The sequence below is a fragment of the Venturia canescens genome, chromosome 7 (genome assembly GCF_019457755.1).
Source record: "Venturia canescens isolate UGA chromosome 7, ASM1945775v1, whole genome shotgun sequence".
Lineage (NCBI taxonomy): Eukaryota > Metazoa > Arthropoda > Insecta > Hymenoptera > Ichneumonidae > Venturia > Venturia canescens.
This window is the reverse complement of record NC_057427.1, coordinates 18854125-18879187: the sequence shown is the minus strand read 5'-3', so window position 1 is coordinate 18879187 and position 25063 is coordinate 18854125. Positions and strand designations below refer to the sequence as shown.

The 25063-nt window shown below is 38.3% G+C and overlaps 1 protein-coding gene across 1 annotated transcript in view; it reads right to left on the bottom strand.

The window, feature by feature from the left end:
• LOC122413474 (ephrin type-B receptor 1-like) overlaps positions 1 to 25063 on the bottom strand; it is a 220987-nt gene that overhangs the window by 107096 nt on the left and 88828 nt on the right. The window contains exons 4-5 of the mRNA XM_043423849.1: positions 14063 to 14673; positions 1003 to 1082 (exon numbers count right to left, since the gene is read on the bottom strand). Of these exons, the coding sequence (XP_043279784.1) occupies positions 1003 to 1082; positions 14063 to 14174 (192 nt within the window). The 5' untranslated portion in view covers positions 14175 to 14673. The remainder of the gene's footprint in view (positions 1 to 1002; positions 1083 to 14062; positions 14674 to 25063) is intronic.

The following is a 25063-nucleotide window of genomic DNA, read 5'->3' as shown; positions in this document are numbered from 1 at the left end:
TCTAGAAAATGACATGCCAGTTTTACCCCCACCACCGCGAATCGTTTTATTCAGAGAAAAGATAGTCTCGGCGAGAGCCTCAGGCCAGCAGACGACAGGGCTGTCAATGTACTTGTCCCGAGACTCTACCGAGTCTCTTGATAGATTAATCAACTTCATCTTTCTTTTTTGTTTCATTTTGACAAGAGCGATTCGAAGGAAAATTATTTTCTCGGGAATTACTGTTCCTTAATATTAACACATGCATTAACTTGGTTTTTGATTTGTTTTCGAATGAGCAATTTGAATAAAAAGTGATGGGCCGGACAAATACGTTTAAGACGTATTTGAACATTATTTGTACCGATCCAATCGAAGTTGAATGTTGTGAATAATACCAGGGTATCCTGAAAGTCGGAGGGGAATCGATTCTTTAAAGTGTGTACCTTGTTGAAGTAACAAATGACTTTCATGTGAATTTTTAATGATTTTATTTCCATTAATTTTTTAGTAATTTTGATAAAACGTTGTGAGCCCGACAAGGATTCTCAACGCTCATTTGTCGCCGGAGATTATATTTCGAATAACTGATAAATACTTGACCTCGAATTGATATAATACATTTTAGTACTGCACGTAACTTCCGTTATAACTTATTTTTCATGAACTTTTTTCGTGAAAATAATGATCATGAATTTCATTAAAGTTCCCAATTTGTTCGATAAATATTCCAAATTATCAATAAAAAATTCGCCTCCAATTGATATCATACATTTTTATACTGCATGTAACTGGATAGTACATTTTTCAATGTCTTCAATATTTATGAATTTTTAAAAAATTTTTTTATTTTTCTTTACAGAATTTTTTCGATTGTTTTTTATTTTTGTCGAATTTTTTTGAACTTTTTAATTTTTCATTTATTATTTCTGTAGAATTTTTTTCCTGTAAGGATATAGGGAATGATGAAAAGTATACTCGATGTTTTCAATTTGTTAGTATGAGACATTAGTTGGTACTCACGCCAGGGGTTGTTGCCTGAGGTCCGTAAGGGTAGCGCGTCCAATCTAGGCTTTCTTCTGTCGTTGTATCTAACAGAACAACTGAAAAAAAAATGAAATTATTATTCAATAATTGACGAGAAGAAAAATTGTTCAGAAGATTTAAATGTTCGTTTGAGTATCGATCTAGAGTCGCGGGAGCGACTCTAGAAATTGATGTATCAAGAGATTCGGTAGAGTCTCAGGACAAGTACATTGACAGCCCTGTCGTCTGCTGCTGGCCCGAGGCTCTCGCCGAGTATACTTTCTCTGAACAAAACGATTCACCGTGATGGGGGTAAAATTGGTAAGTGATTTTTTTTGAATTACGAAACTTCTGAGTCATCTGAGGCTTTGAAAATTAAACTGGTTCAATTGAACTTGGTTGTTGATGATTGAAAATCTGACGACAACTTCAGAACGTAGCACAGCAGCACAGTAGACATTAAAAAAAGACGTAGTACGGTAACAGCAGACATAATTTCGATCGAAAGGCGACTGTCTGTGTATAACTAGCCGTGATTGTAAAAAACAGTACAGTTAATAGCTGAGTGAATAAAAGAAAAAAACAGACGTTTCTCAGAAATTACAGTTGTTTTGTGCAGTTATCGTAATATATACGAAGATAGCACATTTGCGAGATTTCAAGTCATGTTGACGTTTGAGGTTATGATCCCCAGAGTGCTGTTGCGTTCGGAGTGTAAAAAAATGAAAATGTGTATTGAAAAGTGGAAGGAATCGATATTATTAATGATGTGACTAATTAGTGTTGAATAAAAATAATAATAATGAGAAAAAAACGTTAGTTCATTATAACCTCTCAAACGTTCTTTTCACACAGAAATTTTATGTTATGTAATTACATTAAAGAAAAAATATATGTGGCTGTATGTAAATGAATTCAAAGAAATTTTGGAAAACTTTGATCAAGTAAAACTGTCTAATCCAATGTGACGTGTATTTCTTCATCTCATATTGATTTTATTAAGATAATTTGAAAAATTTATAACAAAAAGTCTCTATGATTGCTTGTTTATATGTTTATATGTCCCGAGACGCGGTAGAGTCTCGGGACAAGCACATTGACAGCCCTGTCGTCTGCTGGCCTGAGGCTTTCGCCTGGACTATACTTTCTCTGAATAAAACGATTCGCGGTGATGGGGGTAAAATTGGCATGTGATTTTCTTTAATTGCGAAGCTCATCAGTTATGTACGGCTTTAAAAATTGAACTTTTAGCTAATTAAGAAGTTCTCTGTCGAATGAGCCCAAAATCAGCATGATCGGTGTCGTAATTTCTGAGAAAAAACTTTGCACGGGCTTAAAATTATGCAAAAGTTACTAACACATTCATGATTTGACGTATTGTAACGAAACGCTTTTGCCGACCTGGCCTGAACGCCGCCACGCGTCAGTTCGAGCAACCTTAATAATAAGGAGCAGGTATGAAGAAAACGCGGACACCGTGTATTTAGTAAAAAAAATAAAATAATCAATTTTATTCAATTATTCAACCGAATTCTGACAAAATAAAAGAAATTTTGCGCTTTGGCTCGCTGATTTTAAAACAATTTTGTGTTTTTTGTTTTAAACTGTCTTGCCTTGTTTAATCGGATCTGCCGAGAAAAAGATCCGAACGACCTGAAAACGTTGCAAATTCTCTGTCTGAGATAATTTTTAATTTCTCAATTTTCAGAATTTTATTGTACGAAAAAAGTAATTAAAAAAAAAAACACTTTTAAATTTAATGGTCGCGTTCGTTCTAATCTTTCGATACGCCTCAAACTTAAAAACCTCTCGATTCAGTGCTTCGTGCTATAATTCGTTAGACGCGATTTTTCCGATGTCCTGTTATGCTCGCTTTAAAATCAAATAAATCCAAGAGTATTTTTCACTTTTACAAATTCTTAATCTTGTTTCTTGGCTCGATATAAATTCTAGTAATATCTATCGCCTCTTGGATGATTATTTTTCTAAATGGGTCTAGATCTCCCTGCCTGGACTACTTCGGACAATATTTTTCAAATGAGAATTTAATTTTTAATAATTGGATAAATTTTAATCCTCCTCAAATATTATGAAAGAGAAAAAAGAAAAAAATAATGAAAATGGTAGGATGTAGACCGCGGGCTATGAGATCGAAACGTCGCCGAATCTTTCCGAGAGTCCGAGCATCTACAGGGTAGAGATAACCTCCGGTCCACGTGTTATGGGATCGAGACGTCACCGCATCGATCCGAGAACTCCGTGCAACGGAAAGCCGGAAATTTTTTAGAGGTTGGGTGCGGACCCTGGATTATGGGATCGAGACGTCGCCGAATCGATCCGAGAGTCCGCGCAACGGGAACCCCAGAAATTTCGAGGATAGGTTTATTATTGTTGAGGCCGAAATAGAGAGGTACTGAGAGAGGTCCGAATTCATCCTTTAGCCAGGGAGAACTGTCTGTCGAATCAGTCGCGCAGCGCTTCTTATACCCTGTTCCCCACCATAAAATTCTCGAGCGCCGAGAATCTCCGTTTTCGATCGGTTCTGCGCACCTTTCTGTAACGCCTTCTCTGATTGGCCCGTTGCCATGATTCACGCTCGCCCGTTGGTTGCGCGGGCTAACATACGATGCGTGGATTACCGCTTTTCATGTTTTTCAGCTTATTGCCATTTTCAACAACAAAAACTTCAATTTGATCAGTTATCATTTAATTTCTTCTTTGATTTGGCATTGCTACTTCGTTTAATATGATTCGAGTAATAACAATCGCTAAAAGTCACGTACGCGTCTTATAGCCCATTAACGCTCTCCCCGCGCATGCGCCGTCGTCGATTTTTATATTTTTCATTATTAATTTATTTTTGTTACATTGATTTGACTTGTGATCATTTTTCTTTAATTCGTGTTATTTTTGCGATCATTTTGATCGCAAAAACGCATCCACGCGACTTAAAATAGTAAAATGCGAAAAGAAATAATTTTTGTAATAATACGGCGTGGCGTAGTTCAGAGCGGTATCGGTTGCCCTACTCGGGCCCATGCATACCGGCCTAAGATGGCCGCCCCTGTCAACAACGATGAGCGTGGTCGCCGCGATGTTTTGTCCGCGATCTAAAGATCGCGGAGTTTCGTTAGTTTCGACGGGCTCGGGCCGTCGCGCGAGTGTATCGTTACAGGATCTGTATACGCGTACTCTGACCACTACAAACATAGGCTCCTTGGCCCCCATGATCACCAATCCCCGGTGAGAGAATTTTTGTTGCAACCAATGAACAATGAAAAAATTTCTGAACCAATTACATTAAAGCTACAAATAGCTAGGCCGCTTAATTATTCCGGGTGTACACATACATATCTGTATATACGATATATATCGTCAGTTGTGTGATTATAAACGAAACGGAGTTTGACGTTTACGAAGTGCGAGATACAAAGTGTGAGACAAACATAAAAACATAAAAACAGTGTGTATAATATAAATAATGAACTTTCGGAGTTCTTTTGCAAACGTTAGTTATATGGCTGCGCAAAAATACGTCAAATGTATAGTTAGGAACATATTGGCGAGTTTGACGTTCCAACGAAGTGCGCGATCATAAATAAAGACGTTAGTGTTTTAGAAGTTATTTTGAAGTTTAGTGGAATAAGTTATGAGCATTGGATTTATACTTCAAAATTATATGCGAATAAAAATGATTTATATTTTTCTCAATTGGGAAAGAATCTGTTAGTTTAACCTACAATAACTCCAAGTTTTCTTTTCGAACAACAATTATGAATCATAATTTTTCAAGCAAATATCGTGCCGCAATGTTTGTACTATATCAGAGAATCAAAATAGATACCCAAAAACATTTATCAAGAAAAAGTGTGGAATTCTACTCATCATCATCATCATCATCATCATTTTCATACGAGTTGCCTTTTTTCCTTCTTCGGTTTGACTGTACTCTTCAGTCCCTTTTTTTTACATTCAGTTTGCAATGGATCCATACCCAAATTTATTAATTAATTAGACATTTCCTGGCACTAGTTATGACAGTTTATTCAAAAGTTTTATGAAGAAGCGTTTAATTAAATTGCTCATTTATCCATGTGAATTTGAAGTATATCTTTGTGTATAATCATTCACTTTACGCTTGGGTCGTTGCTTGATAAATATGAATCCCCTGGGGAAAAAAAGGTTGGGACGGTTGGGACAAGTACATTGATGGTGTCGTGTTTGCTGATAATTTAATCGATAAAAAAAACTTGGATATTGATGCCTCATTCTTCTTATTTGATTCGAACAGCTAAATCAATTGAAAAAAATTCCATCTAATTTACGTGCAGCATTAAAATCTATTATATCAATCCGAAGGCAAGTATTTTCTAACGAATTGAAAAAAGTTTCCACTTGAATTACGTGCAGCACTAAAATTTATGATATCAATCGGTGGACAAGTATTTTATTAGTAACTCCAAATTATGACATTATTAAATTGTTCTAAGAAGCTTTTAAATCCAAAAAAAATCACATCAAAGCTAGTCATTTGTTACTCTATGGTGGCAGAGACTTATAAGAAAATCGATTCTTTTCAGACTTTCAGGAGCTTCTGATATTATTCACAATATTCGACGTCGATTGGATCGATACAAATTATGTTTAAATATGAGTTAAAAGTACTTGTCCGGCCCATCACTATTCATTCAATAAAAAATCAATCATAAAAAAACGAAATTGTACGGCAGAATCTGGTTAAAAATTTGTTGAAATGCGATTCATTATTAGTTTAATGTTCTTAATAATAGAATAGGTTATAGTTCTTATTCCGAATGGAATTTGTTCGCTGGAAGAATAAGTGGGAAGGAAAAATTGCCATCATTGAATATAAACTGGAGAGTTATTTTGGAAGCTTGAACATATATATTATGTACAATTTTTTTCATTCATCGATGCAGAATAATATCCCTTGTATATTGCGGAACAATTTGTTTAAGTTTTTTATTAAATTAGTGCAATTAGATAAAAATTACTTGAAGATAATTCTCTCAATTCCCTCTGCATGAATACTTGTGATCCATTAATTCTAGACAAGCCCTGATTTTTATTTGGATAAACAATTTAAAAGGAAAGTCATGGGCCGGACAAGTACTTTTAACACATATTTAACCCTAAAACGCATGACTGGGGTGTGAGCACACCCCACGCGAACTTCAAACTACGCTCCCGTCCTAACAAGCGACATTATCGACTGATTATCGACGGATTTTTTTATATATAAATTCAATTGAAATTAGTTTTATCGAACATCATTCTTTTCGTTATAAAAAAACGAAGAAAATGGTGTAGGATAAAGTCAGTTTAGCATCGTAGGACCGGGTTTATAAGCAGAAAAAGATTGGGGTGCGTTCAAACCCCGGTCACGAGGTTGAGGGTATGAAAAAAGGAACATGAGGTGTAGGGTTAAATATACTTTGTATCGATCCAATCGACGTCGAATATTGTGAATAATACCAGAGGATCCTGAAAGTCTGAAAAGAATCGATTTTCTTATAAGTCTCTGCCACCATAAAGAAACAAATGATTAGCTTTCATGTGATTTTTTTTGGATTTAAAAGCTTCTTAGAACAATTTAATAATGTCAAAATTTGGAGTTACTAATAAAATACTTGTCCACCGATTGATATCATAAATTTTAGTGCTGCACGTAATTCAAGTGGTAACTTTTTTCAATTCATTAGAAAATACTTGGCCTCGAATTGATATAATAAATTTTAATGCTACAGGTAAATTAGATGGATTTTTTTCAATCGATTTAGCTGTTCGAATCAAATAAGAAAAATGAGGCATCGGTTTCCAAGTTTTTTTTTATGGATGGAATTATCAGCAAACACGACACCATCAATGTACTTGTCCCAACCTTTTTTCCCTAGGGTATATATTACCATTATACGTTCAGGGAGTTTGAGCGCGGTCGGTCAGCAGGAGCGGCAGGGTGTCAAATGGACATCGGGCGATTCTCCATCGTGTCGAATGCCCATAAAATATAGATATACCGCTAACGATCATACACGGCGCGGTATATCTATATCTACAAGCTAAAAATTTTTCTGCATGTGTAAAAAAGTCTATTAAAAAATGGTGGATTTTTTGAAAAAATCAAAATGGTCCAAGTTTGAAAAAAAACACAAAAATTCATTTTGTCATTGTTTTGTATTTTTTTTCATACAACTACAACTCAAGACGAAAAAAATGATCTAGTATTCTATTTCGATATCTCTGTTATTGAAGAAGTTATGGGAGTTCACAAAAAAATTGTACGACATTTTGAAAAATTTATTGTGATTAGATGAGTTGTGGAAAAAATCTAAAAAAATTGGAAACGACTTCTTTCAGAAGGTACAAAATAATAGAAAATTTTCAGCAAAATCAAAAATGGTCGGGGTCACGGATTGGTCGGTTTGGTGTGGAATGACCCATATTCGCAAAAAGTGTATTTTCTTTGAGAAATTCAATGGCTCGATAGCATGGGTTTAATTATTAGGGTATCTGCAAACTTTATACACATTTTTTTTTCATGCCATGATTCATTTTTTCAGTGAAGGACATTTTTTGCCGCGGCGCAAATAACGGCCCCCCTAACATATAGGTATATGGTTAGTGTATCATCCACGAATCATCAGATGTTATTAGTATTACTAGACAGCAACTACCAAAAAGAAGAGTTCCACGTGGTAACGATCGAAAGCAAAAAGGTAAATAAAAGATATGTGAACGCACAACGTTAAGTTGCTGAAAGTATTTGATTATAACAAAAACAAATTTCGAAATCGACGAAATTGTTGGAAACGCGATTTTGCCATTTCTAAGAATAATAAGCACTATCGAGATAAAAAAAGTAGGTAACTTTTCATTATCATTTTTCCAATTTAACCAAAATAGCATCTTTCTTTTAAAACATGAAACTGTAACGCAGCAAACTGAATAACTAACGACTTCTCCAATTATATAAAAACAATTTTCTATGAAACCACACGATTTTGAAAAAAAAATCCTACAACGTTTAGAAATAAGTTCAATTTTTTCACGGAAAAAGTTCCAAATTTTGTTAATGTATAAACTTTACTTTGACTGTATATATTCTGGAGGAGTAGAATGATAAAAAGAAATAGGGAACTGTTTTCATATAGCGTTTACCTGGCTTTGGAATCATGGTGATTTGAGCAAACTTCCATTGGTTTGGAATTTGTGCCGTGCAGATAATTCTGTTGAATAGGCTCGTAATGAAAACGAGTCCTTTATGTGGAAGTTCTTTTAATAATTGTCCCGTGATTAAATCATAGCCAGGTAAACCACCGAATGAAAAAACATCATACAGGCCCATAAGCTTGTTACCAATTCTATCGAAAATATTCGAGAAAATACTGCTGAAAAGAATCAACGCAGAAATACACCTAAAAAAGATCATACCTGACCACCAATTTGGATTCAGGAACAACTAAGCAACGATTGAGCAAATCAACGGAGTATATAACACCATGTTACACGTATATTTTATCCCTGTCTTTTTCCGGTGACATTACCTTTTTTATTCTTATTTAATCATATAATTACTAATGCAACGAAAATTAAACCCTAAAAACCCTCAAACTAAAATGGGAATAAATAACTAAAATATTTAGACTAAGAAAGTAGCTCGTAAGTACTAGCGCGCCAATCAGTGCCTCGTAGGTACCGGCGCACCAATCCCAGAGCCGCACGGCTCTCTAAGATTTCCCCACCGCACGACACTATGATCAACGCCGTCGCGCTTCTCCACCGTACGGCCCTCAGCCAATCCGGGCGAGGCCAAATTTGGTATAAATACCGGGCTTCCGCAGAGCCCAAATGTTATTCGTTCGCGGAGCGAGCGCCGCAAAGGTGCCTTCGAGCTATCATCCTTGTATGTCACCGGTTTTGCTGGAATCAATCTCCCACTGCTGTTGTCACCGGTGTTCCTGGAAATGAACTTTCAACTTCTCTGGAATTTCAAGACCGGCCTTATTCTTTTAAAACCTTCCAACGCGTGGCAGTTCACCAGCTCAATTCTCGGGTACGCAGCATCGAGGGTCCAACTTCGAGAATCCAGCGGCGAGAGTCTAACTTCGGGGTTCCGACATAGTTACAGTCCTTCTCAGGACTCCTTGACTCACAGCTTCGGCTGAAAACCACAAATCTCAGCCCTTTTCAGGGTTCCTTGGGAACTCTGTTCTTTCCTTTTTCCCAACACCTCCCTCGAATCAGCACGGAAGGGCGAGTCCGGTAGCTGTAAAGCCCACTCCGCACCTCAGGTCTCGAGGCGTCCCTCCTGATTGAGCTGTAATAACGCTCCCTCTGCTTGCGCGGAGATCGAGGTCCGAAAGCTGCAAAGTTCACCCCAAACTCAGGGCACGAGAACCCACCTTTACCCCTCACAAGACGCGAAATATCATAGGCGCTTTTCGCTTGTTAAACTCGGGTCACTACTCGGTGCGGTGGCCACGAGCTTTAATCTAAGGTCTTCCCGACGTCAGCACCAGCGCACCAGCCAGGCTTCACGCCTCCCCTCCAACACTTCCCCTTCGGCCAGCCTTGTTAGACCGACCGAGTATGAGAGCAGGCCGCAGACAAGAAATGGATTCATTCTCCAGTGAGCCGTACCTTAGGAAGGAACTACCACTTGATACTCCATGCCCAGACGGAAGACGGGTTCTTACTTACGCCGTTTAGATCGTCGTTGAGAAGAAAACGAACAGAAGCGTCAAGCCCAGGCGACGAGGGCCAACCAGCGTGCTAAACCCGACTCTAATCCCCCTGCCTCCACCCCCGCTGTTTTGCACCCATCCAGTGAGCAGAGCCCGGTAGCTGCCAAGCCCGCTCTCGCCCACACGGTGTCAAACAACAGCGTCCCACTCCTACCATTCGAAAACCCGCTAAAACTCTAATCCATCCCACAGTCATCCAAGCGACTACGCGTCAGAGATCGGCAAAAAAAAATGTTTCATTTTTCATTTTTAAATTGATCGAAAATGCACATTGCAAAAATTATTATTATCAATTGATTAAAAATCATTATTTATTACAAATTACAGTGTCAATTGATCAACCAATTTCTAATTAATGGAGAAGGTATTGCCAATTGACGAAAAATTTCCAATTGATTGAGAAGATATTGTCAATTGACCGACCAATTTCCAATTGATGGAGGAGATATCACCAATTGACGAAACATTTCCAATTGGTGGAGGAAATATTGCCAATTGAAAATTTTTCAATTGATTCAAAGCGTTCTGTCAATTAACCATATAAAATTAAATTCTATAAAAATGTTTGGCCAATTGGTGGATCATCCATTGGCGATCCGGGCGATACCAGCGCCTGATTTACGCTTAAAATGCGATACATCCGTGAGTTTCTTCGACGCTTAGGTCGATCGACGACTCACTGGTTGTCTATATCTAGGTCGACGGGTCCATGGTTTTCGATGTCTATGTCGACAACTTCATGGTTTTCGATAACTAGGTCGACGACTCCATGGTTTTCGATGTTTAGGTCGACGATTCCATGGTTTTCGATGTCTAGGGCGATGGCTCCATGGTTTTCGATGTCTTGGATTACGCGCCATGGTTTTCGATGTCTAGGTCGACGGCTCCATGGTTTTCGATATCCAGGTTTACGGCACAATGGTTTTCGATGCCTAAGTCGATGGCTCCATGGTTTTCAATGTCTAGGTCGACGGCGACATGGTTTTCGATGTCTAGGTCGACGACGCCATGGTTTTCGATGTCTAGGTCGGCGGATCCATGGTTTTCGGTGTCTAAATATATTTCTCCATGGCTTTCGATGTCTTGGCAGAGTTTGCCATAGTTTTTGCTGATTAGATCTATTTACCCATAGTTTGCGATGTCTAGGTCGACGGATCCGTGGTTTGCGGTGTCTAAGTATATTTCTCCATGGTTTTCGAAGTCTTGGCCTAGTTTTCCATGGTTTTCGATAAAAAAGGATACCTAGACATTGAAAACCATGGAGCCGTCAACCGAGACATCGAAAACCATGTCTAAACACACCTAGACATCAAAAACCATGGATAAACAGACCTAGAGATCGAAAACCATGGAAAAATATACTTAGACATCGATAACCATGGAGCAATATGCCTGGACATCGAAAAGCATGGAGTAATATACTTAGACATCAAAAACAATGGAGCAATATACCTGGACATCGAAAACCATGAAGAAATGTACCTAGACATCGCAAACCATGGACCCTTCGACCTAGACATCGGAAACCATGGACCGTCGACCTATACATCGAAAACCATGGGGCAAAATGCCTAGACATCGAAAATCTTGAAGAAATATACCTAGACATCGAAAACCATGGATCCTTCGATTTAGACATCGGAACCCATGGACCCGTCGACCTATACATCGAAAACCACGGAGCAATATGTCTGGACATCGAAATCCATGGAGAAGTATACCTAGGCATTGAAAACCTTGGAGAAATATGCCTAGACATCGAAAACCATGGAGCAATATGCTCGGGCATCGAAAACCATAGAGAAATATACTTAGACATCAAAAACCATGGAGGAATATACTTAGACATCGAAAACCAAGGAGTAATATTCCTGGACATCGAAAACCATGGAGAAGTATACCTAGACATCGAAAACCATGAAGCCGTCGACCGAGCTATCGACAACCACGGGGCAATATGCTTGGACATCGAAAACCATGGAGGAATATACTTAGACATCGAAAACCATGGAGTAATATTCCTGGACATCGAAAACTATGGATCCGTCGACCTAAGGGTCGTAGAAGATGCTCACGAACGTATCGCATTCTATGTACGCGTAAATCAGGCGCTGGTATCGCCCGGATCGCCAATGGACGATCCTCCAATTGCCCAAAAATTTCTCTAGAATTGGATTTTATATGGTCAACTGACAGAACATTCTGGAGTAATTGAAAAATTTTCGTCAATTGGTAAGATCTCCTCTGTCAATTGGAAATTGGTTGGTCAATTGACAATATCTTCTCCATCAATTGGAAATTTTTCGTCAATTTGTAATACCTCCTCCATCAATTAAAAAATTAATCGTCATTTGGCAATAAAGTTTCTATCAATTTCTAATTATTTGTTCAATGCGTAATGGAATTTGAAAAAATTATTGATTTTTAATCAATTGACAATAATTATCAAAACTAGTGGCGAAAAAATTATTGATGCCAATCTCTGCTACGCGTGTTGTAACTCGGCCACGTAAAATTCATAATACAACACCCAAAAATCGCAACGTATCAGCCTCTCGCCGAAAAAGCAACCCGGCCTGGTGCGGCCCGCTGCGGCCTCTCCATCCGCCATCATACGCCGCATTAATGCCCGGAACCTCTCGCCCCGGAAGCCAAAGATTCGAATAATTTTACTTCGGAATTTTCGACACAACGGCCCTTATCAGGGCCAACAAACTATTAAACGTGGGTCATTTGAATTGATCACATCTCTAAACCAGTGAGCATTAACCATTATGAGTTCTCTAGAAGACAAAAACTACTGCTCAGCAGTGTTTCTCGACATCCAGCAAGCTTTTGATAAAGTATGGCATACCGGACTTCTGTTCAAAATCAAACAACACCTGCCCGAGTTTTTCCTATTAATGAAATCATTCTTATCCAACAGAAAATTTCAAGTCTGATATGCACAAGATTTTTCAAACTTCTATGGAATCAAATCTGGTGTACCCCAAGGGAGTGTTTTAGGTCCAGTATTATACACTCTTTTCACCGCCGATCTACCAACTGAGAGGAACATCACAAGAGCGACATTCGCCGCCGACACTGCTCTTCTGGTCACACACAGTAACCCAGAAATAGGATCCAAGAAACTCCAACTAGGATTAAACAAAATTTACCAATGGCTGGGAAAATGGAGAATAAAGGCAAGTGACTCAAAATCCGTTCACACCACGTTCACACTAATATAAGAATAAATAGGGAACTGCCCCAGTGTCCAGCCCAACAACAAAACCCTTCCTGTCGTAAACGATGTGAAATATCTCAGTATACACCTCGATAGAAAATTTACCTGGGCCAAACACATAAAAACAAAAAGGAGAGAACTGGACATAAAACTAAAAAAAATGCACTGGCTTATTGGGAGAAATTCCCAATTATCGCTATACGACAAACTGGCCATTTACAAAGCCATACTGAAACCAATATGGACTTATGGGATTCAGTTATGGGAAACAGCCAGCAACTCGAACCTAGAAATAATGCAAAGGTTCCAATCAAAAACGTTTAGATTAATAGCGAATACGCCATGGTATGTCAAGAACACCTTGATACACAGAGACCTCAAAATCAACACCATCCACGAGGAGATAAAAACGGGACATTTACTGCAAAGATTCATCTAAAAGCGTAAACCTCCGCACTTAATACAACCCTCAACTAGTGGAGAATCAATGGATCTCCACCCGTATTCCTTCCTACCGCGAAACACACAGAACTATTTATTGTTATTATTAATAACAGATCATAGTTGGAAAATGACAAAAAAAATATAGCGTTTAAATCCTCGTGGAAATCCACCCAAATACTGTATTTTCACCTATTGAGGGTTTGAAAATTCAAAAGCAGTTAGTGATGATTTTCTGCAACTATTTTCTTCTGCAACTATTTTTCTTTCTGCAACTATTGAATTGTGAGCTTTGAGAACAGGTTGATTTTTCTTGAATTAGTTTAATGTTACGTAATTGAATTCAATTGTCAGCTATAGCGAGTTTGTGAAATGGTATAATAAAAACCTTAGTGTTGAAATGGAATGTATATCAATAACGGAACATCTATGCTTCAAGGAATCTTATTGCTCATTTTTACTACTTCAAATATAATTAATTGAGCATATCTATAACTCGTGATCACCCTTCATCGTATCATACCATTCCCTTCTTTGCTCTCTTCTTATTTTCATTGTTCAAAATGCACTCTAGATTTGCTTCACATGACTAGTTAATAGGTGAGCTATTATTTTGAAATTTTACCTTGTTCACCATGGATCCCACCGAAGCATATCAGCAGAAAAAAGACAGGAGCACAGATGATATAAAATAAGCGGTGACGTCGTATCATGAGTGCCATTTTGAACGGGGCCATTCTTATCAGGCTACCCGTTTACTCCTGGCCCCAACGGCTGCGGTTCCTCTTGATTCTGAAATATCACTCACTTCACATGCCTTAAACCAATTACACCCTTCTTTATGACTTCTTTCCAACACTTTTGCACAGGGGATCAATTTTGATCACTCGTTACTAATATTTCGCAATATTCTCACTTTATTTTTTCATATTTCGCATACGTGTCTTATTATTCAATCATCCCAGCGTCAAAACTGCCATGTGAAGGTCTCAAGACGAACGGACGGAATAATCGTTTTATAAATGGACGGAGCAAACTCACAGATAGAAATTTTCTTATTTCATATCCAAGGAAATTTTCATTTCACAATATCCATTCAACACCCCTTTCACTTTCGTTGTATTATCAATCCTGACTTGTAAATACTTTTTCCCTCGTGTATCCAATTCTATTTCCGCATCATCCAAAGTTATAAAACTCCGCTCTGTTATTGACCGTCTTTCATTGTTCCCAGATCTGAAACATAAATCAACATTGGATCTTTAGGTCATCGAGTTCACGTGACCAATTCAAAATTCATGGTGGCGCCTCCCGCAGTAAAGTACATCTATATCTAGTAAATACGGTCGTCGTCACATGTCAGACGCCTTGCGTGTATTCTAAATGATTTTCTATATTTGCATTATCAATAAAAAAATTTGAAAAAAAATTTAACTATGAAAAAATATGACATCTATTGTAACATATTGTAACGAAACGCTCTTGCCGACCTGGTCTGAACGCCACCACGCGTCGGTTGGAGCTACCTTAATTTTAAAAGGAGCAGGTATGAAAGAAACGTGAAAATGCGGAATTTGATTTTGAAGAATTTAACGAATCCGATTTATTCAATTTTGATCGATTTTACAGGATAAATTCGTTTTTGATTTGTTGTCGTGAAATGTTCGCGATCGCGCTCGCCAATTGTGAGAAATTTTGTTTCACTCGCCGTTTCGAATTTGAACAATTTTTAATTTACGCGTTTTTCGCCTATTTTCAAAATAAAAAGCAAAAAAATTTCGATAATTCAAAATTTTTTTTTTGATTTTATACAATAAGAAAAATTTATTATTATTATTATTAATTTGCAGCGATAAAATCTCAAATTCGTACCGCGATCTCTTGAATTATCGATAATGTTACGGAATTTACAAAATTTACAAAAATAAAGTTTTAGGTCTGACTCGGGCTGAGTTGTGACAAGTTTGAATTTAAAAAATTATAATCAAGAAAATTTACAGAATTTCCAAATTCACAAGTTAATTTACAAAAAAAACCATTCCTGATTCTAGCAAGCAAAAGAAGAAATAAAAATAGGTTAAGTTAAGGAACAAACCCCAGGCTCTGGGATTGAAACGTCACCGAATCGCTCCGAGATCCTGAGCATCTGCAAGGTTAGATAATTTACCGTCCATGGGCTCTGGGATTGAAACGTCACCGAATCGCTCCGAGATTCCAGGCATCCAGGAAAAATTAGGATAATAGGTTAGGTTACTTGCCAAAATCAGGAAGAATGTTTGAGGTCAGCCTTTTTGTTGCAAGTCAGAATTTTGAGGAAGGACTGCCTGCCGAATGAGTCGCGCAGCGCTTCTTATACCCGTGTCCCCACCATAAAATTATCAAACGCCGAATTTTCGGTTTTCGGATCGGTTCTGCGCATCTTTTCGTAACGGAGCTCGCGATTGGCTCGTTGCCATGATCCGCGCTCTACTGTTGATCGAGCAGGCTAACATCTGATGCGTGGTCTACCGCTTTTTATGATTTTCAGCTTATTGTGACTCTCAATAACAAAAACTTCAATTTGATCAGTTATTATTCAATTTCTTCTTTAATTTGGCATTGTTACTTCATTTAATATGATTCGAGTAATTTCAATCACTAAAAGTCACGTACGCGTCCGATAGCCCATCAACGCTTTACCCGCGCATGCGTCACAAACACGCGTCTTGTTTTATTTAAATTGACTCCAATTTTCTAAAAGAAATTATCTTTTCATTACTTTTCTTCGATTCGTTATAATTTTTCGCATCTTTTGAGCCTATTTACATAATTTTACAAAATAGCGTTTAGTTTTTATTAATAAAACAAAAAAATATGATAGTTCGAGTTTTTAATACGCGGCGCCGCTAGTATCGCGCTCCACCGCTTGTATCGGGCCTTTGTATTGCCCACCAGTACGGCCGCCGCCAGCCAGCAGTGACGCGTCACACCGGTCGTTGTACACGCTCGGTTAAAATCGCGCCGTGTCGCGATGTTTTTCGAGGTTGGGTTCGGGTTGCAGTCGATTTGAAAAGTGTTTCGTCACAATATACAGTGAATGAATAACGTTTCCTGTAGGAATTCAGAATTTTGGAAATAAAAAAAATGAGATCATTTTCTAACGTAGCCAAGTACAGTAAATGAATTAAGGTTCCTGTAGAATTCATTCATGTACACTTTTAGCCCTAATCACTCACTTCTTCAGGAAAATTTTCCAGCAAGCGTCACAGAGCAACAAAGGTTTCTAGAATGATTCTGCAATTATTAAGAGATTATCATCTGCTTTTATGCTAGCTCAGATTTTAAACTTAAAACATTTTACACAATATGATACGAGAACCTTTTATAAAGAAAAGCGCAAATACGAGTACAAGTGCATGCATTGTATCTATACGATGTACTGCACAAATTCATTGTCAACATTACACAGAAACTTGGCGTGCATGGTCTTCAAACGGAACGTATATGTTACAATAGATCTCATATTTTTTCATAGTTCAGAATTTTTTAAAATCTTTTTATTGACAATGCAAATATAGAAAATCATTTAAAACTTCGGTCACGACCTTTTAATACTTGGCGTGCCTTTTTTACTTTGAGAAGTTTTAATATTTACTGATTTCACTTCTTTTTGAGAGACGTGACAACTATATAGGAACCGTATTTCATTAACTGTATTTGGCAACTTCAGAAAACGATCTCATTTTTTTTTATATTTTCAAGTGTTTTATTGATAATGTAAATATAGAATCATTGGAAACTACGGTCGTGACCTTTTAATACTTGGCGTTTCTTTTTTACTTTTTCAATTATTTTTTTCTGATTTCACTTATTTTTGAGAGGCGGAACAATATTTATTTAGGAAAAAATATACATTACTCGTCTTCAACGAAAATTGTTTAAACGCTTGTTTCAAGTTGAGTGCTTTTCCATTCAGCAAATCAAATTTTCCAATGAAAGAGTGGGAAATTCCTATGCAATGGTATGATATTTTAATTTTCTATTTCTTTTATTGAAAACCTCCATTTGTTTACTTGGAAAATTGATCTTTGGAATTGTCTTCTTCTACTTCACTTTTAATGGATTCCATGTTGACATGAATGTTGTTAATGGTTTGCAATGTCCAAGGAAACGTTTCCATGATATTCAATGTCTAAGACGACAGCTTTATTGTTATTAGTGTCCAGTGATATTTTTTCATGGTCTTCTGTAACAACAGAACCTGCCTCAATGTAGCCTATTAAATCGCCGATCTAAATAGATATCGATAACTATGAGGAAATATATCGATAACCATTGCACCGTTTACCTAAATATCGGGAAATACAAAATTGTCGACAATATATTGAAAAATATGAAGGCATGCACCTAGACGTCGAAAAACCTATAGTCGCCAACCTAGACCAGAGAACATAGATTTACATGGAACAACAGGGCCCATGTTAGCTTTTGGCATGGAAACTGTAGTTCCACTCATGGGCTGTAGAGCGCGCAGCGACGTATCCATGTGTTTCACACATTCAAAGCGTCAGTTGACCACCCCCCCTCTTATGGAAGCAGGACGTTTTGGCGCGACCGTTTTGGCGCGGCCGTTTGGGCGCGGGGACGTTTTGGCGCGAGGACGTTTGGGCGCGGGGACGTTTTGGCGCGGGGACGTTTTGGCGCGACAACCTTTTCGCGCTAGAAGTTTCGTTCTCGGGGGGGAATATTTTCACTGATTTTGTGGTGAGCACCGCCTGAGGTGTGCATGCTCCCTCCGGTACCAGAAAAATTTACCCAATGGTAATACGACCTGGATAATTCGTCCCCGGAAAATTCACTCGCACATAATTTCTCCCTAGAAAAAATCCCCTTTGAAAAATTCGTCTCCTGGGAAATTGTTAGGTGTGGCGTAAGCCACTAACGGGGGAGGGAAGGCACAGACGGGGTATGACGTGTAACAGAGAGACAAAATGGCACATTTAACGCCGAGTGCAATGTTTTCAGTACGAGTTGTAGCCAGTCCGTCAGAAAAACGCTGATTCCAAGTGGATTATTATTGATGATTTAATTGATTAATAATTTTTGTTAATGATTTTTGTGGGGACGGTTCTTCCTGGGGGCCAATTTCCCAAGATAATGTTGCAAGAGGAATTCTCATAGATTCGTTGTCTGCGAAGGAGTATGTCCGTTGGGGCATGTTTGGGGTTGCTGCACGTATTATGATGGGTCGCTGTAGCCGGCGCGAGGGGTCCGAGGAGTGCACATACCGGTGGGGGGGGTGCCTTCCATGGTGAGGAACCCCATCATATTGTGGGGTATCTTGCCTCTCCAACCCAGACAGAGCCCCTTGCGGGTCCTGTGGCCACCCCACTATGTCCCACCCACCATCCGAGGTGCCCCGAACCCACCTTACTATTTCCCACCCACCATCCGAGATGTCCCGCACCCACCCCACTATTTCCCACCCACCATCCGAGATGCTCCGCACCCACCCCACTATTTCCCACCCACCATGTGCGTCTGCATATGTTTTTTTGGCAATATTTCCGAGCCTTCTCGCGAAATCTAACTTGAACCCCTTTCATATATTGCACATTTGCACAATATTCAACTAACCCATGTTCTTGTGAAACGAAGTTTTCAGTTAAGCCAATATGGCCATCAAGTGGCACAACGCCCCCCCCCCCCCTAGTTTTCGTTGCTAACAACGTAGACAACGTGTGTGGAACACCAAAGGGGGTCCAGGGGGCGGAGCCCCCGGCGGGGTGAGGGGCAGAGCCCCCGGCGGGGGGTAGAGGCAGAGCCCCCCGAGAAATCGTTATAAATTTTTTTAAATTAATGAGAGGGCCACAGAAATCACAATGGTGCGCAAATTCTGATTCTTATTCCCCCCCCCCCCCCCCCCACCCCTTAGTCTTGGTTAGATTATCATCGTGCTTAACTAAGTTTAAGACAAATGTGATGGTGGCGTGGTTGAAATTAGGATCTACAAATATAATAATCACTAACGCTCAACCCCCGTTTTACCCCATTAAATTTTTTTATCTTTTTCAGTTTTGATTTTCATTCAACTGGAGACAAGTCTCATTTTCGATAAAAAAAAGGCTCTACATATAGGGAGCATACACGTAATAATGATGCTTCAACTTTCAACCCCCGTTTCACCCCCTTAAAGTCAAAATTTCGATTTTTTTTACTCTTGAAAAACAACTTATTTTGGGCTAAATATGAAGAATGCATGGTCAAAACTTGGCGCCTCGCAAATCGTACTCTTGCCGCGTCTTTGCCTTGAAACGATCGCGTCCAAACATCCTTGCGCCCAATCGTCCTCACGCTCAAATGGTCGCGTCAAAACTACCTCGCGCCAAAACGTCCCGGCGCCAAAACGTCCTCGCGCCCAAACGTTCCAGCGCCCAAACGGCTCGCGCCAAAACGGTCGCGCCAAAACGGCCGCGCCAAAACGGTCGCGCCAAAACGGCGGCGCCAAAACGTAACGCACCCCCCTCTTATATACCGCTGCTAAGGAAGCCATAGCATCCGAGAGATTACCGGTTCATATACTCATGTTGAAAGAAATTTTTTTTGCCCTAATTTTTTTTTTAATGATATTTATGAATATTTGGAAATTATATCGATAACTATAGCTCTTGCGACCACAGTTACTATTTCATAAAACTTCAACATATTAAGCGGCCCGGATAAGCCAGTAGCATTTTCTGCCGCTTAGGGATCAGAAGTTTATATGGTATAATGGTTCGATGTCTCTCTCATAAGGTTGGAGATAGTAGTTCAAATCCAGATTGGTCGTGTTTTTATTTCCATCAAAGACAGTTTTTTTTTTAATTATAGCCGAAACTAAACAAATTCAATTGATTTTGTTGAATGGTTGAATTATTGTTTTTGATTTTTTATGCAAAAAAATGACTGCAACATGTTAAATGTTTTAACAGCATTGAGACCCCAAGCGTGGGGTCCATAACTTATGGGTGCAAGCAAGAGGGCAATAGTACCCCAAGCATGGCTGAACGCTTGGGTACGAGAAAACGCGCGCTATGACCCCAGCGTCAGTGTATGCCTGCTCACGTATATTGAACAGCGCCACGGTGGCCGGGGTCAGTACTAAGCGGACCCCAGCCAAATGCGCCCATATGGCCTGTTGTTCCATGTAAATCTATATTCTCTTCCTAGACATCGAAATCTATAGAGCCGTTGACCTAAATATCGAAAACCATGCAGTCGTCGATTTAGACCTCGAAAACAATGTGGTCGTCAACCTAGACATCGACCTAGTCAACCTAGTCCACGAAAACAATAGGAAAACATACCTGGACATTGAAAACTGCGGAAGCGTTGATCTAGACCTCGAAAAGCATGAAAAACATACCAAGATGACGAAAGCCATGGAGAAACATACCTAGCCATCGGAAACCATGGAGCTGTCGACGTAGAGATCGCAAACAATGGAGCCGTCGATCTAGACCATCTAAACCGTGGAGAAACATATCCAGACATCGAAAAGTATGGAATTGTTGACCTAGCATCAAAAGCCACGGCGGAATATACCTGGATCACGAAAACTATGACGGAACATACCTAGATATTGAAAACTATGGAGAAATACACCTGGACATCCGAAACCATGGAGGAATATACCTATGCATTAAAAACTATGTCAACACATACCTAGACATCGAAAATTATGGAATCATCGATCGAGATCACAAAAACTATATAAACACAGGCCTGGCCATCAAAAATTATGGAGCCATCAACCTAGACCACGAAAACCATGGAGAAACATACCTAGACAACAATAACTATGAAGCCGTCGACTTCGCCCACGTAAACCATGAAAAAAAAACGAAAACCATGGAATGACATACGTAGACATAAAAAAATCATGGAATAATACACCTGGACATCGAAAACTATGTAGAAACATATCTAGACGACGAAAGCCAAGGAGAAGTATACCTAACAAATGAAAAGTATCAAGAGACTCGGTAGAGTCTCGGGACAAGTACATTGACAGCCCTGTCGTCTGCTGGCCCGAGGCTCTCGCCGAGACTATACTTTCTCTGAATAAAACGATTCGCGGTGGTGGGGGTAAAATTGGCATGTGATTTTTTTTAATTGCGAAGCCTATGAGTTATGTACGACTTTGAAAATTAAACTTTCAGCTAATTGAGAAATTCTCTATCGAATGAGCCCAAAATCAGCATTATTGGTGGCGTAATTGCTGAGAAAAAACTTTGCACGGGCTCAAGATTATGCAAAAGTTACCAACACATTCAAGAATTTATGCGTCTGTATTTATAAACACCATCAAAGGCACTTTGATGCTCTCGAGTTTCTGATTCGTTGGATCTGACGACATCCATTTTTAGACGTTGTGATTGGTTGTTGAAATTAGTTGTTGATGATTGGAAATCTGACGTCAACTTCAGAACGTAGCACACGGCGCAGCACAGCTGGTAACAGCAGTCATAAATTCGACCGATATACATATATATATGTACAAACCATGTGTCAGTTTTTGATCGTATGAACAGAGTTTCGACATTACGAAGTGCGTGCGGGATCAATAAAAAAATAATTTTCATCATCTAAAAAAGTGCATATTACTATTTATTTTGTTATTTGTGATATATTAAACCGGTATCAAAGCGGCCGCGAAATGTAGTCTGTGATGTGTGTGTGAAAAAGAATATAAAAAATGCGCGATGCATATGTCAACGAAACTTTTCAAGATTTCATTATTTCGTTCGATTGGAAATAAGTGTTGACTGAAATAATCCTTCAATTAAACCAGATGCGAATATATCGTCACTGGCGTGGTTATATATCATGTGTAAATAGGTTACACATACGAATAAATAGAACAAAAACACACGGAATTGTTAGAATGATATTAGAAACTTTACTTGAATAAATGTTTTCTAATTTATTTCTTGTGTCATCATTATTTTTAAACATCCACATTTTTTGCTTGATATTCAGTTTGGCTCTGCCCTCTCCGATCCTTGTTTTCACCCCATCAGTTTGCAGAGGATCGATACATATTATTAATTCGTTCCCTAATATGTGTCCTATGATTTTCTACTCCTTCTTCATGATGATTGTGGTAACATGATTCGAGAGGTTTCTAATCATAATCTTGAATTGCACATTTTGTAAATCAGATTTTCAAAAAAATTTCTGGTCTTGGTATACTGGGTAGTTATTCTTTTCCCATTAGGTCTGTCGAGTGATAAATTTGGAAACTTGTTCCAGAAAGCTTTTGGATGCTTTTTTTGCTGATGATATGAAAAGTCGTATCTTCGGAATGCGGTGTGCAAACACAAATTTTGATAACAAAACTTACAGAATGACATGTATGTTGAGTATTTCCACTTTGCAAACTACAAATATGGAAATATTGTAAAAAAAATTCATTCCGATAAGTCTACAGTTGCTCAGTTTTGGATGTAATCAAATATAATGCCTACCAACATCCCCAGAAACTTACAGAATTTCTGAATGCAATATGCGCTATGTCATTTTAAAGCAACATCATGACTTTTAACAACTTTTCATTATAATGCTGTAGATTCGGATCATTGAAATACAGCGAAAATCTACAAACTATAAAATTTATATACTGTGCCATTCATTTTACATTTTGACTCTAACCGTAACATATATATGAAGTAAAAAATTGATTATAAAAGTTTTCAGTTGCTCATTTATGGATAGATTTGAAATTGCTGTCTTCGAAGCTCATTGCGCAGATACATTGAACCGCAGCAGATACCTGCGAACTCTGAAATTTCTGTGGATAAATATATATGCTACGGATCACCCCTAATCTTTGATTATGGTAATATGTAATGGAACTTGGTTCAGCAAGTTTTTAAGTGTTTCTTTTCAAATAGTATTGAAGTTTGTATGACTGATATACAGCGAATACTTCTAAACTTTAATATTTCTGTGTTGCAGCATGTGTGCCAATCATTCAAATCATTTACTCCAACCGTATCATGTAATCTAGAAAATTCATCACAAAAGTCTTCCGCTTTTCTAAATACTTCAATTTTCCTTTTTCTACTCCATTGTGAGTTTTCGAATTTCTAAATTCATTTCTGAATTGTCCTGAAATGGTTTTCCTCCAAAACCAATGCAGGTACCTTAAACGTCTTTGAATTCTGTTGCTCTGTTGAATTAAGTTCGCTTAGTTTTTTTTGCTGCTTTGAGTTCTGGCATAATAAATGTTAGAAGTTTTCGGGTACTTTTTTTCAGCAACTATCAAACTGTGGATAATTGGACCTCAGCGGCCACTTGCAAACTTTGGAAATATATTTCATTGGGGCACGTTTTACATGAGATGAAATCTCTAGATTCAGAATGCAAAAGCGACATTTAAAGTGGGCAAATCTGTTGGATTTGTCGTGTCTTGAATTTGATCTATCTTTCATTTGAATTTTGAAGAAAAGGGATAAATAAAATCTGTTCTATTAAGGAAATCTTTACATCAGTTCTTTCTTGGTATGAAGACTTGGAAAAAATCGCCAAAGGCCACGGACAGACCGGTGACGATTTGTAATGAAATCATCTTTGTGACCAGCATAAAAGGTGTCATGGTTTAACGCTAGGTGTTTCGTATTTTCATGGATTCATCGTTTTGGTGAGAAAAATCTGCCATCTGAAAACGGACCGCAGCCGGAATCGACAAAAGGCCTATGTTTGTAGCGGTTGGAGTACGCGTATACAGATACGTCAAATCCTGAATGTGTTCGTAACTTTTGCAAATCTTAAGCCCGTGTAAAGTTTTTTCTCAGAAATAACGACACCGAGCATGCTGATTTTGGACTCATTCGACAGAGAACTTCTTAATTAGCTAAAAGTTCAATTTTCAAAGCCGTACATAACTCATGAGCTTTGCAATTAAAGAAAATCACATGCCAATTTTACCCCCACCACCGCGAATCGTTTTATTCAGAGAAAGTATAGTCTCGGCGAGAGCCTCAGGCCAGTGGACGACAGGGCTGTCAATGTACTTGTCCCGAGACTCTAATGAGTCTCTTGACAATTTTGATTTCTGTTCACTTTTCAGTGCACTGTCTTTTTTCTTTTTAGTTTTAGCATAATTAATTTCATGAATCTGTGGTACTTTTTTCTGTCTGTCATAACGTAGATGAAGAATTCGCAGCAGGTACTGGAAAATTTTGAAAATTCTGTGTGTTTAGACATCCGCACCATGTATTAGCACTTCCTATTTTTCATTATGGAATATGGGTATATTCCATAATGATATATATATTCCATATAATAATAAATTATAAAAATTATAAAAAAATTATAGAATACAGATATACATAAATGATAAAAAATTTAAAATGGTACAAAAAGTCAGCGGGTGCCCATTTATGATTGGCATAAGAATTTATATTTTCAAAATGCAATGCATACATATTAAAAAACAAGCAAATCTGTTGGTCCAGACAAACTTCATACTTTTTCTTTCTCTGATTGGAACTCAGAGGCTACATGCAGAGTTTAAAAATTTTGTACATCGACATGTGTACATCAACTTGATATCTCTGGGTATGGTAATATGAATTGAAAATAATGCTTCAAAAAGTCATTG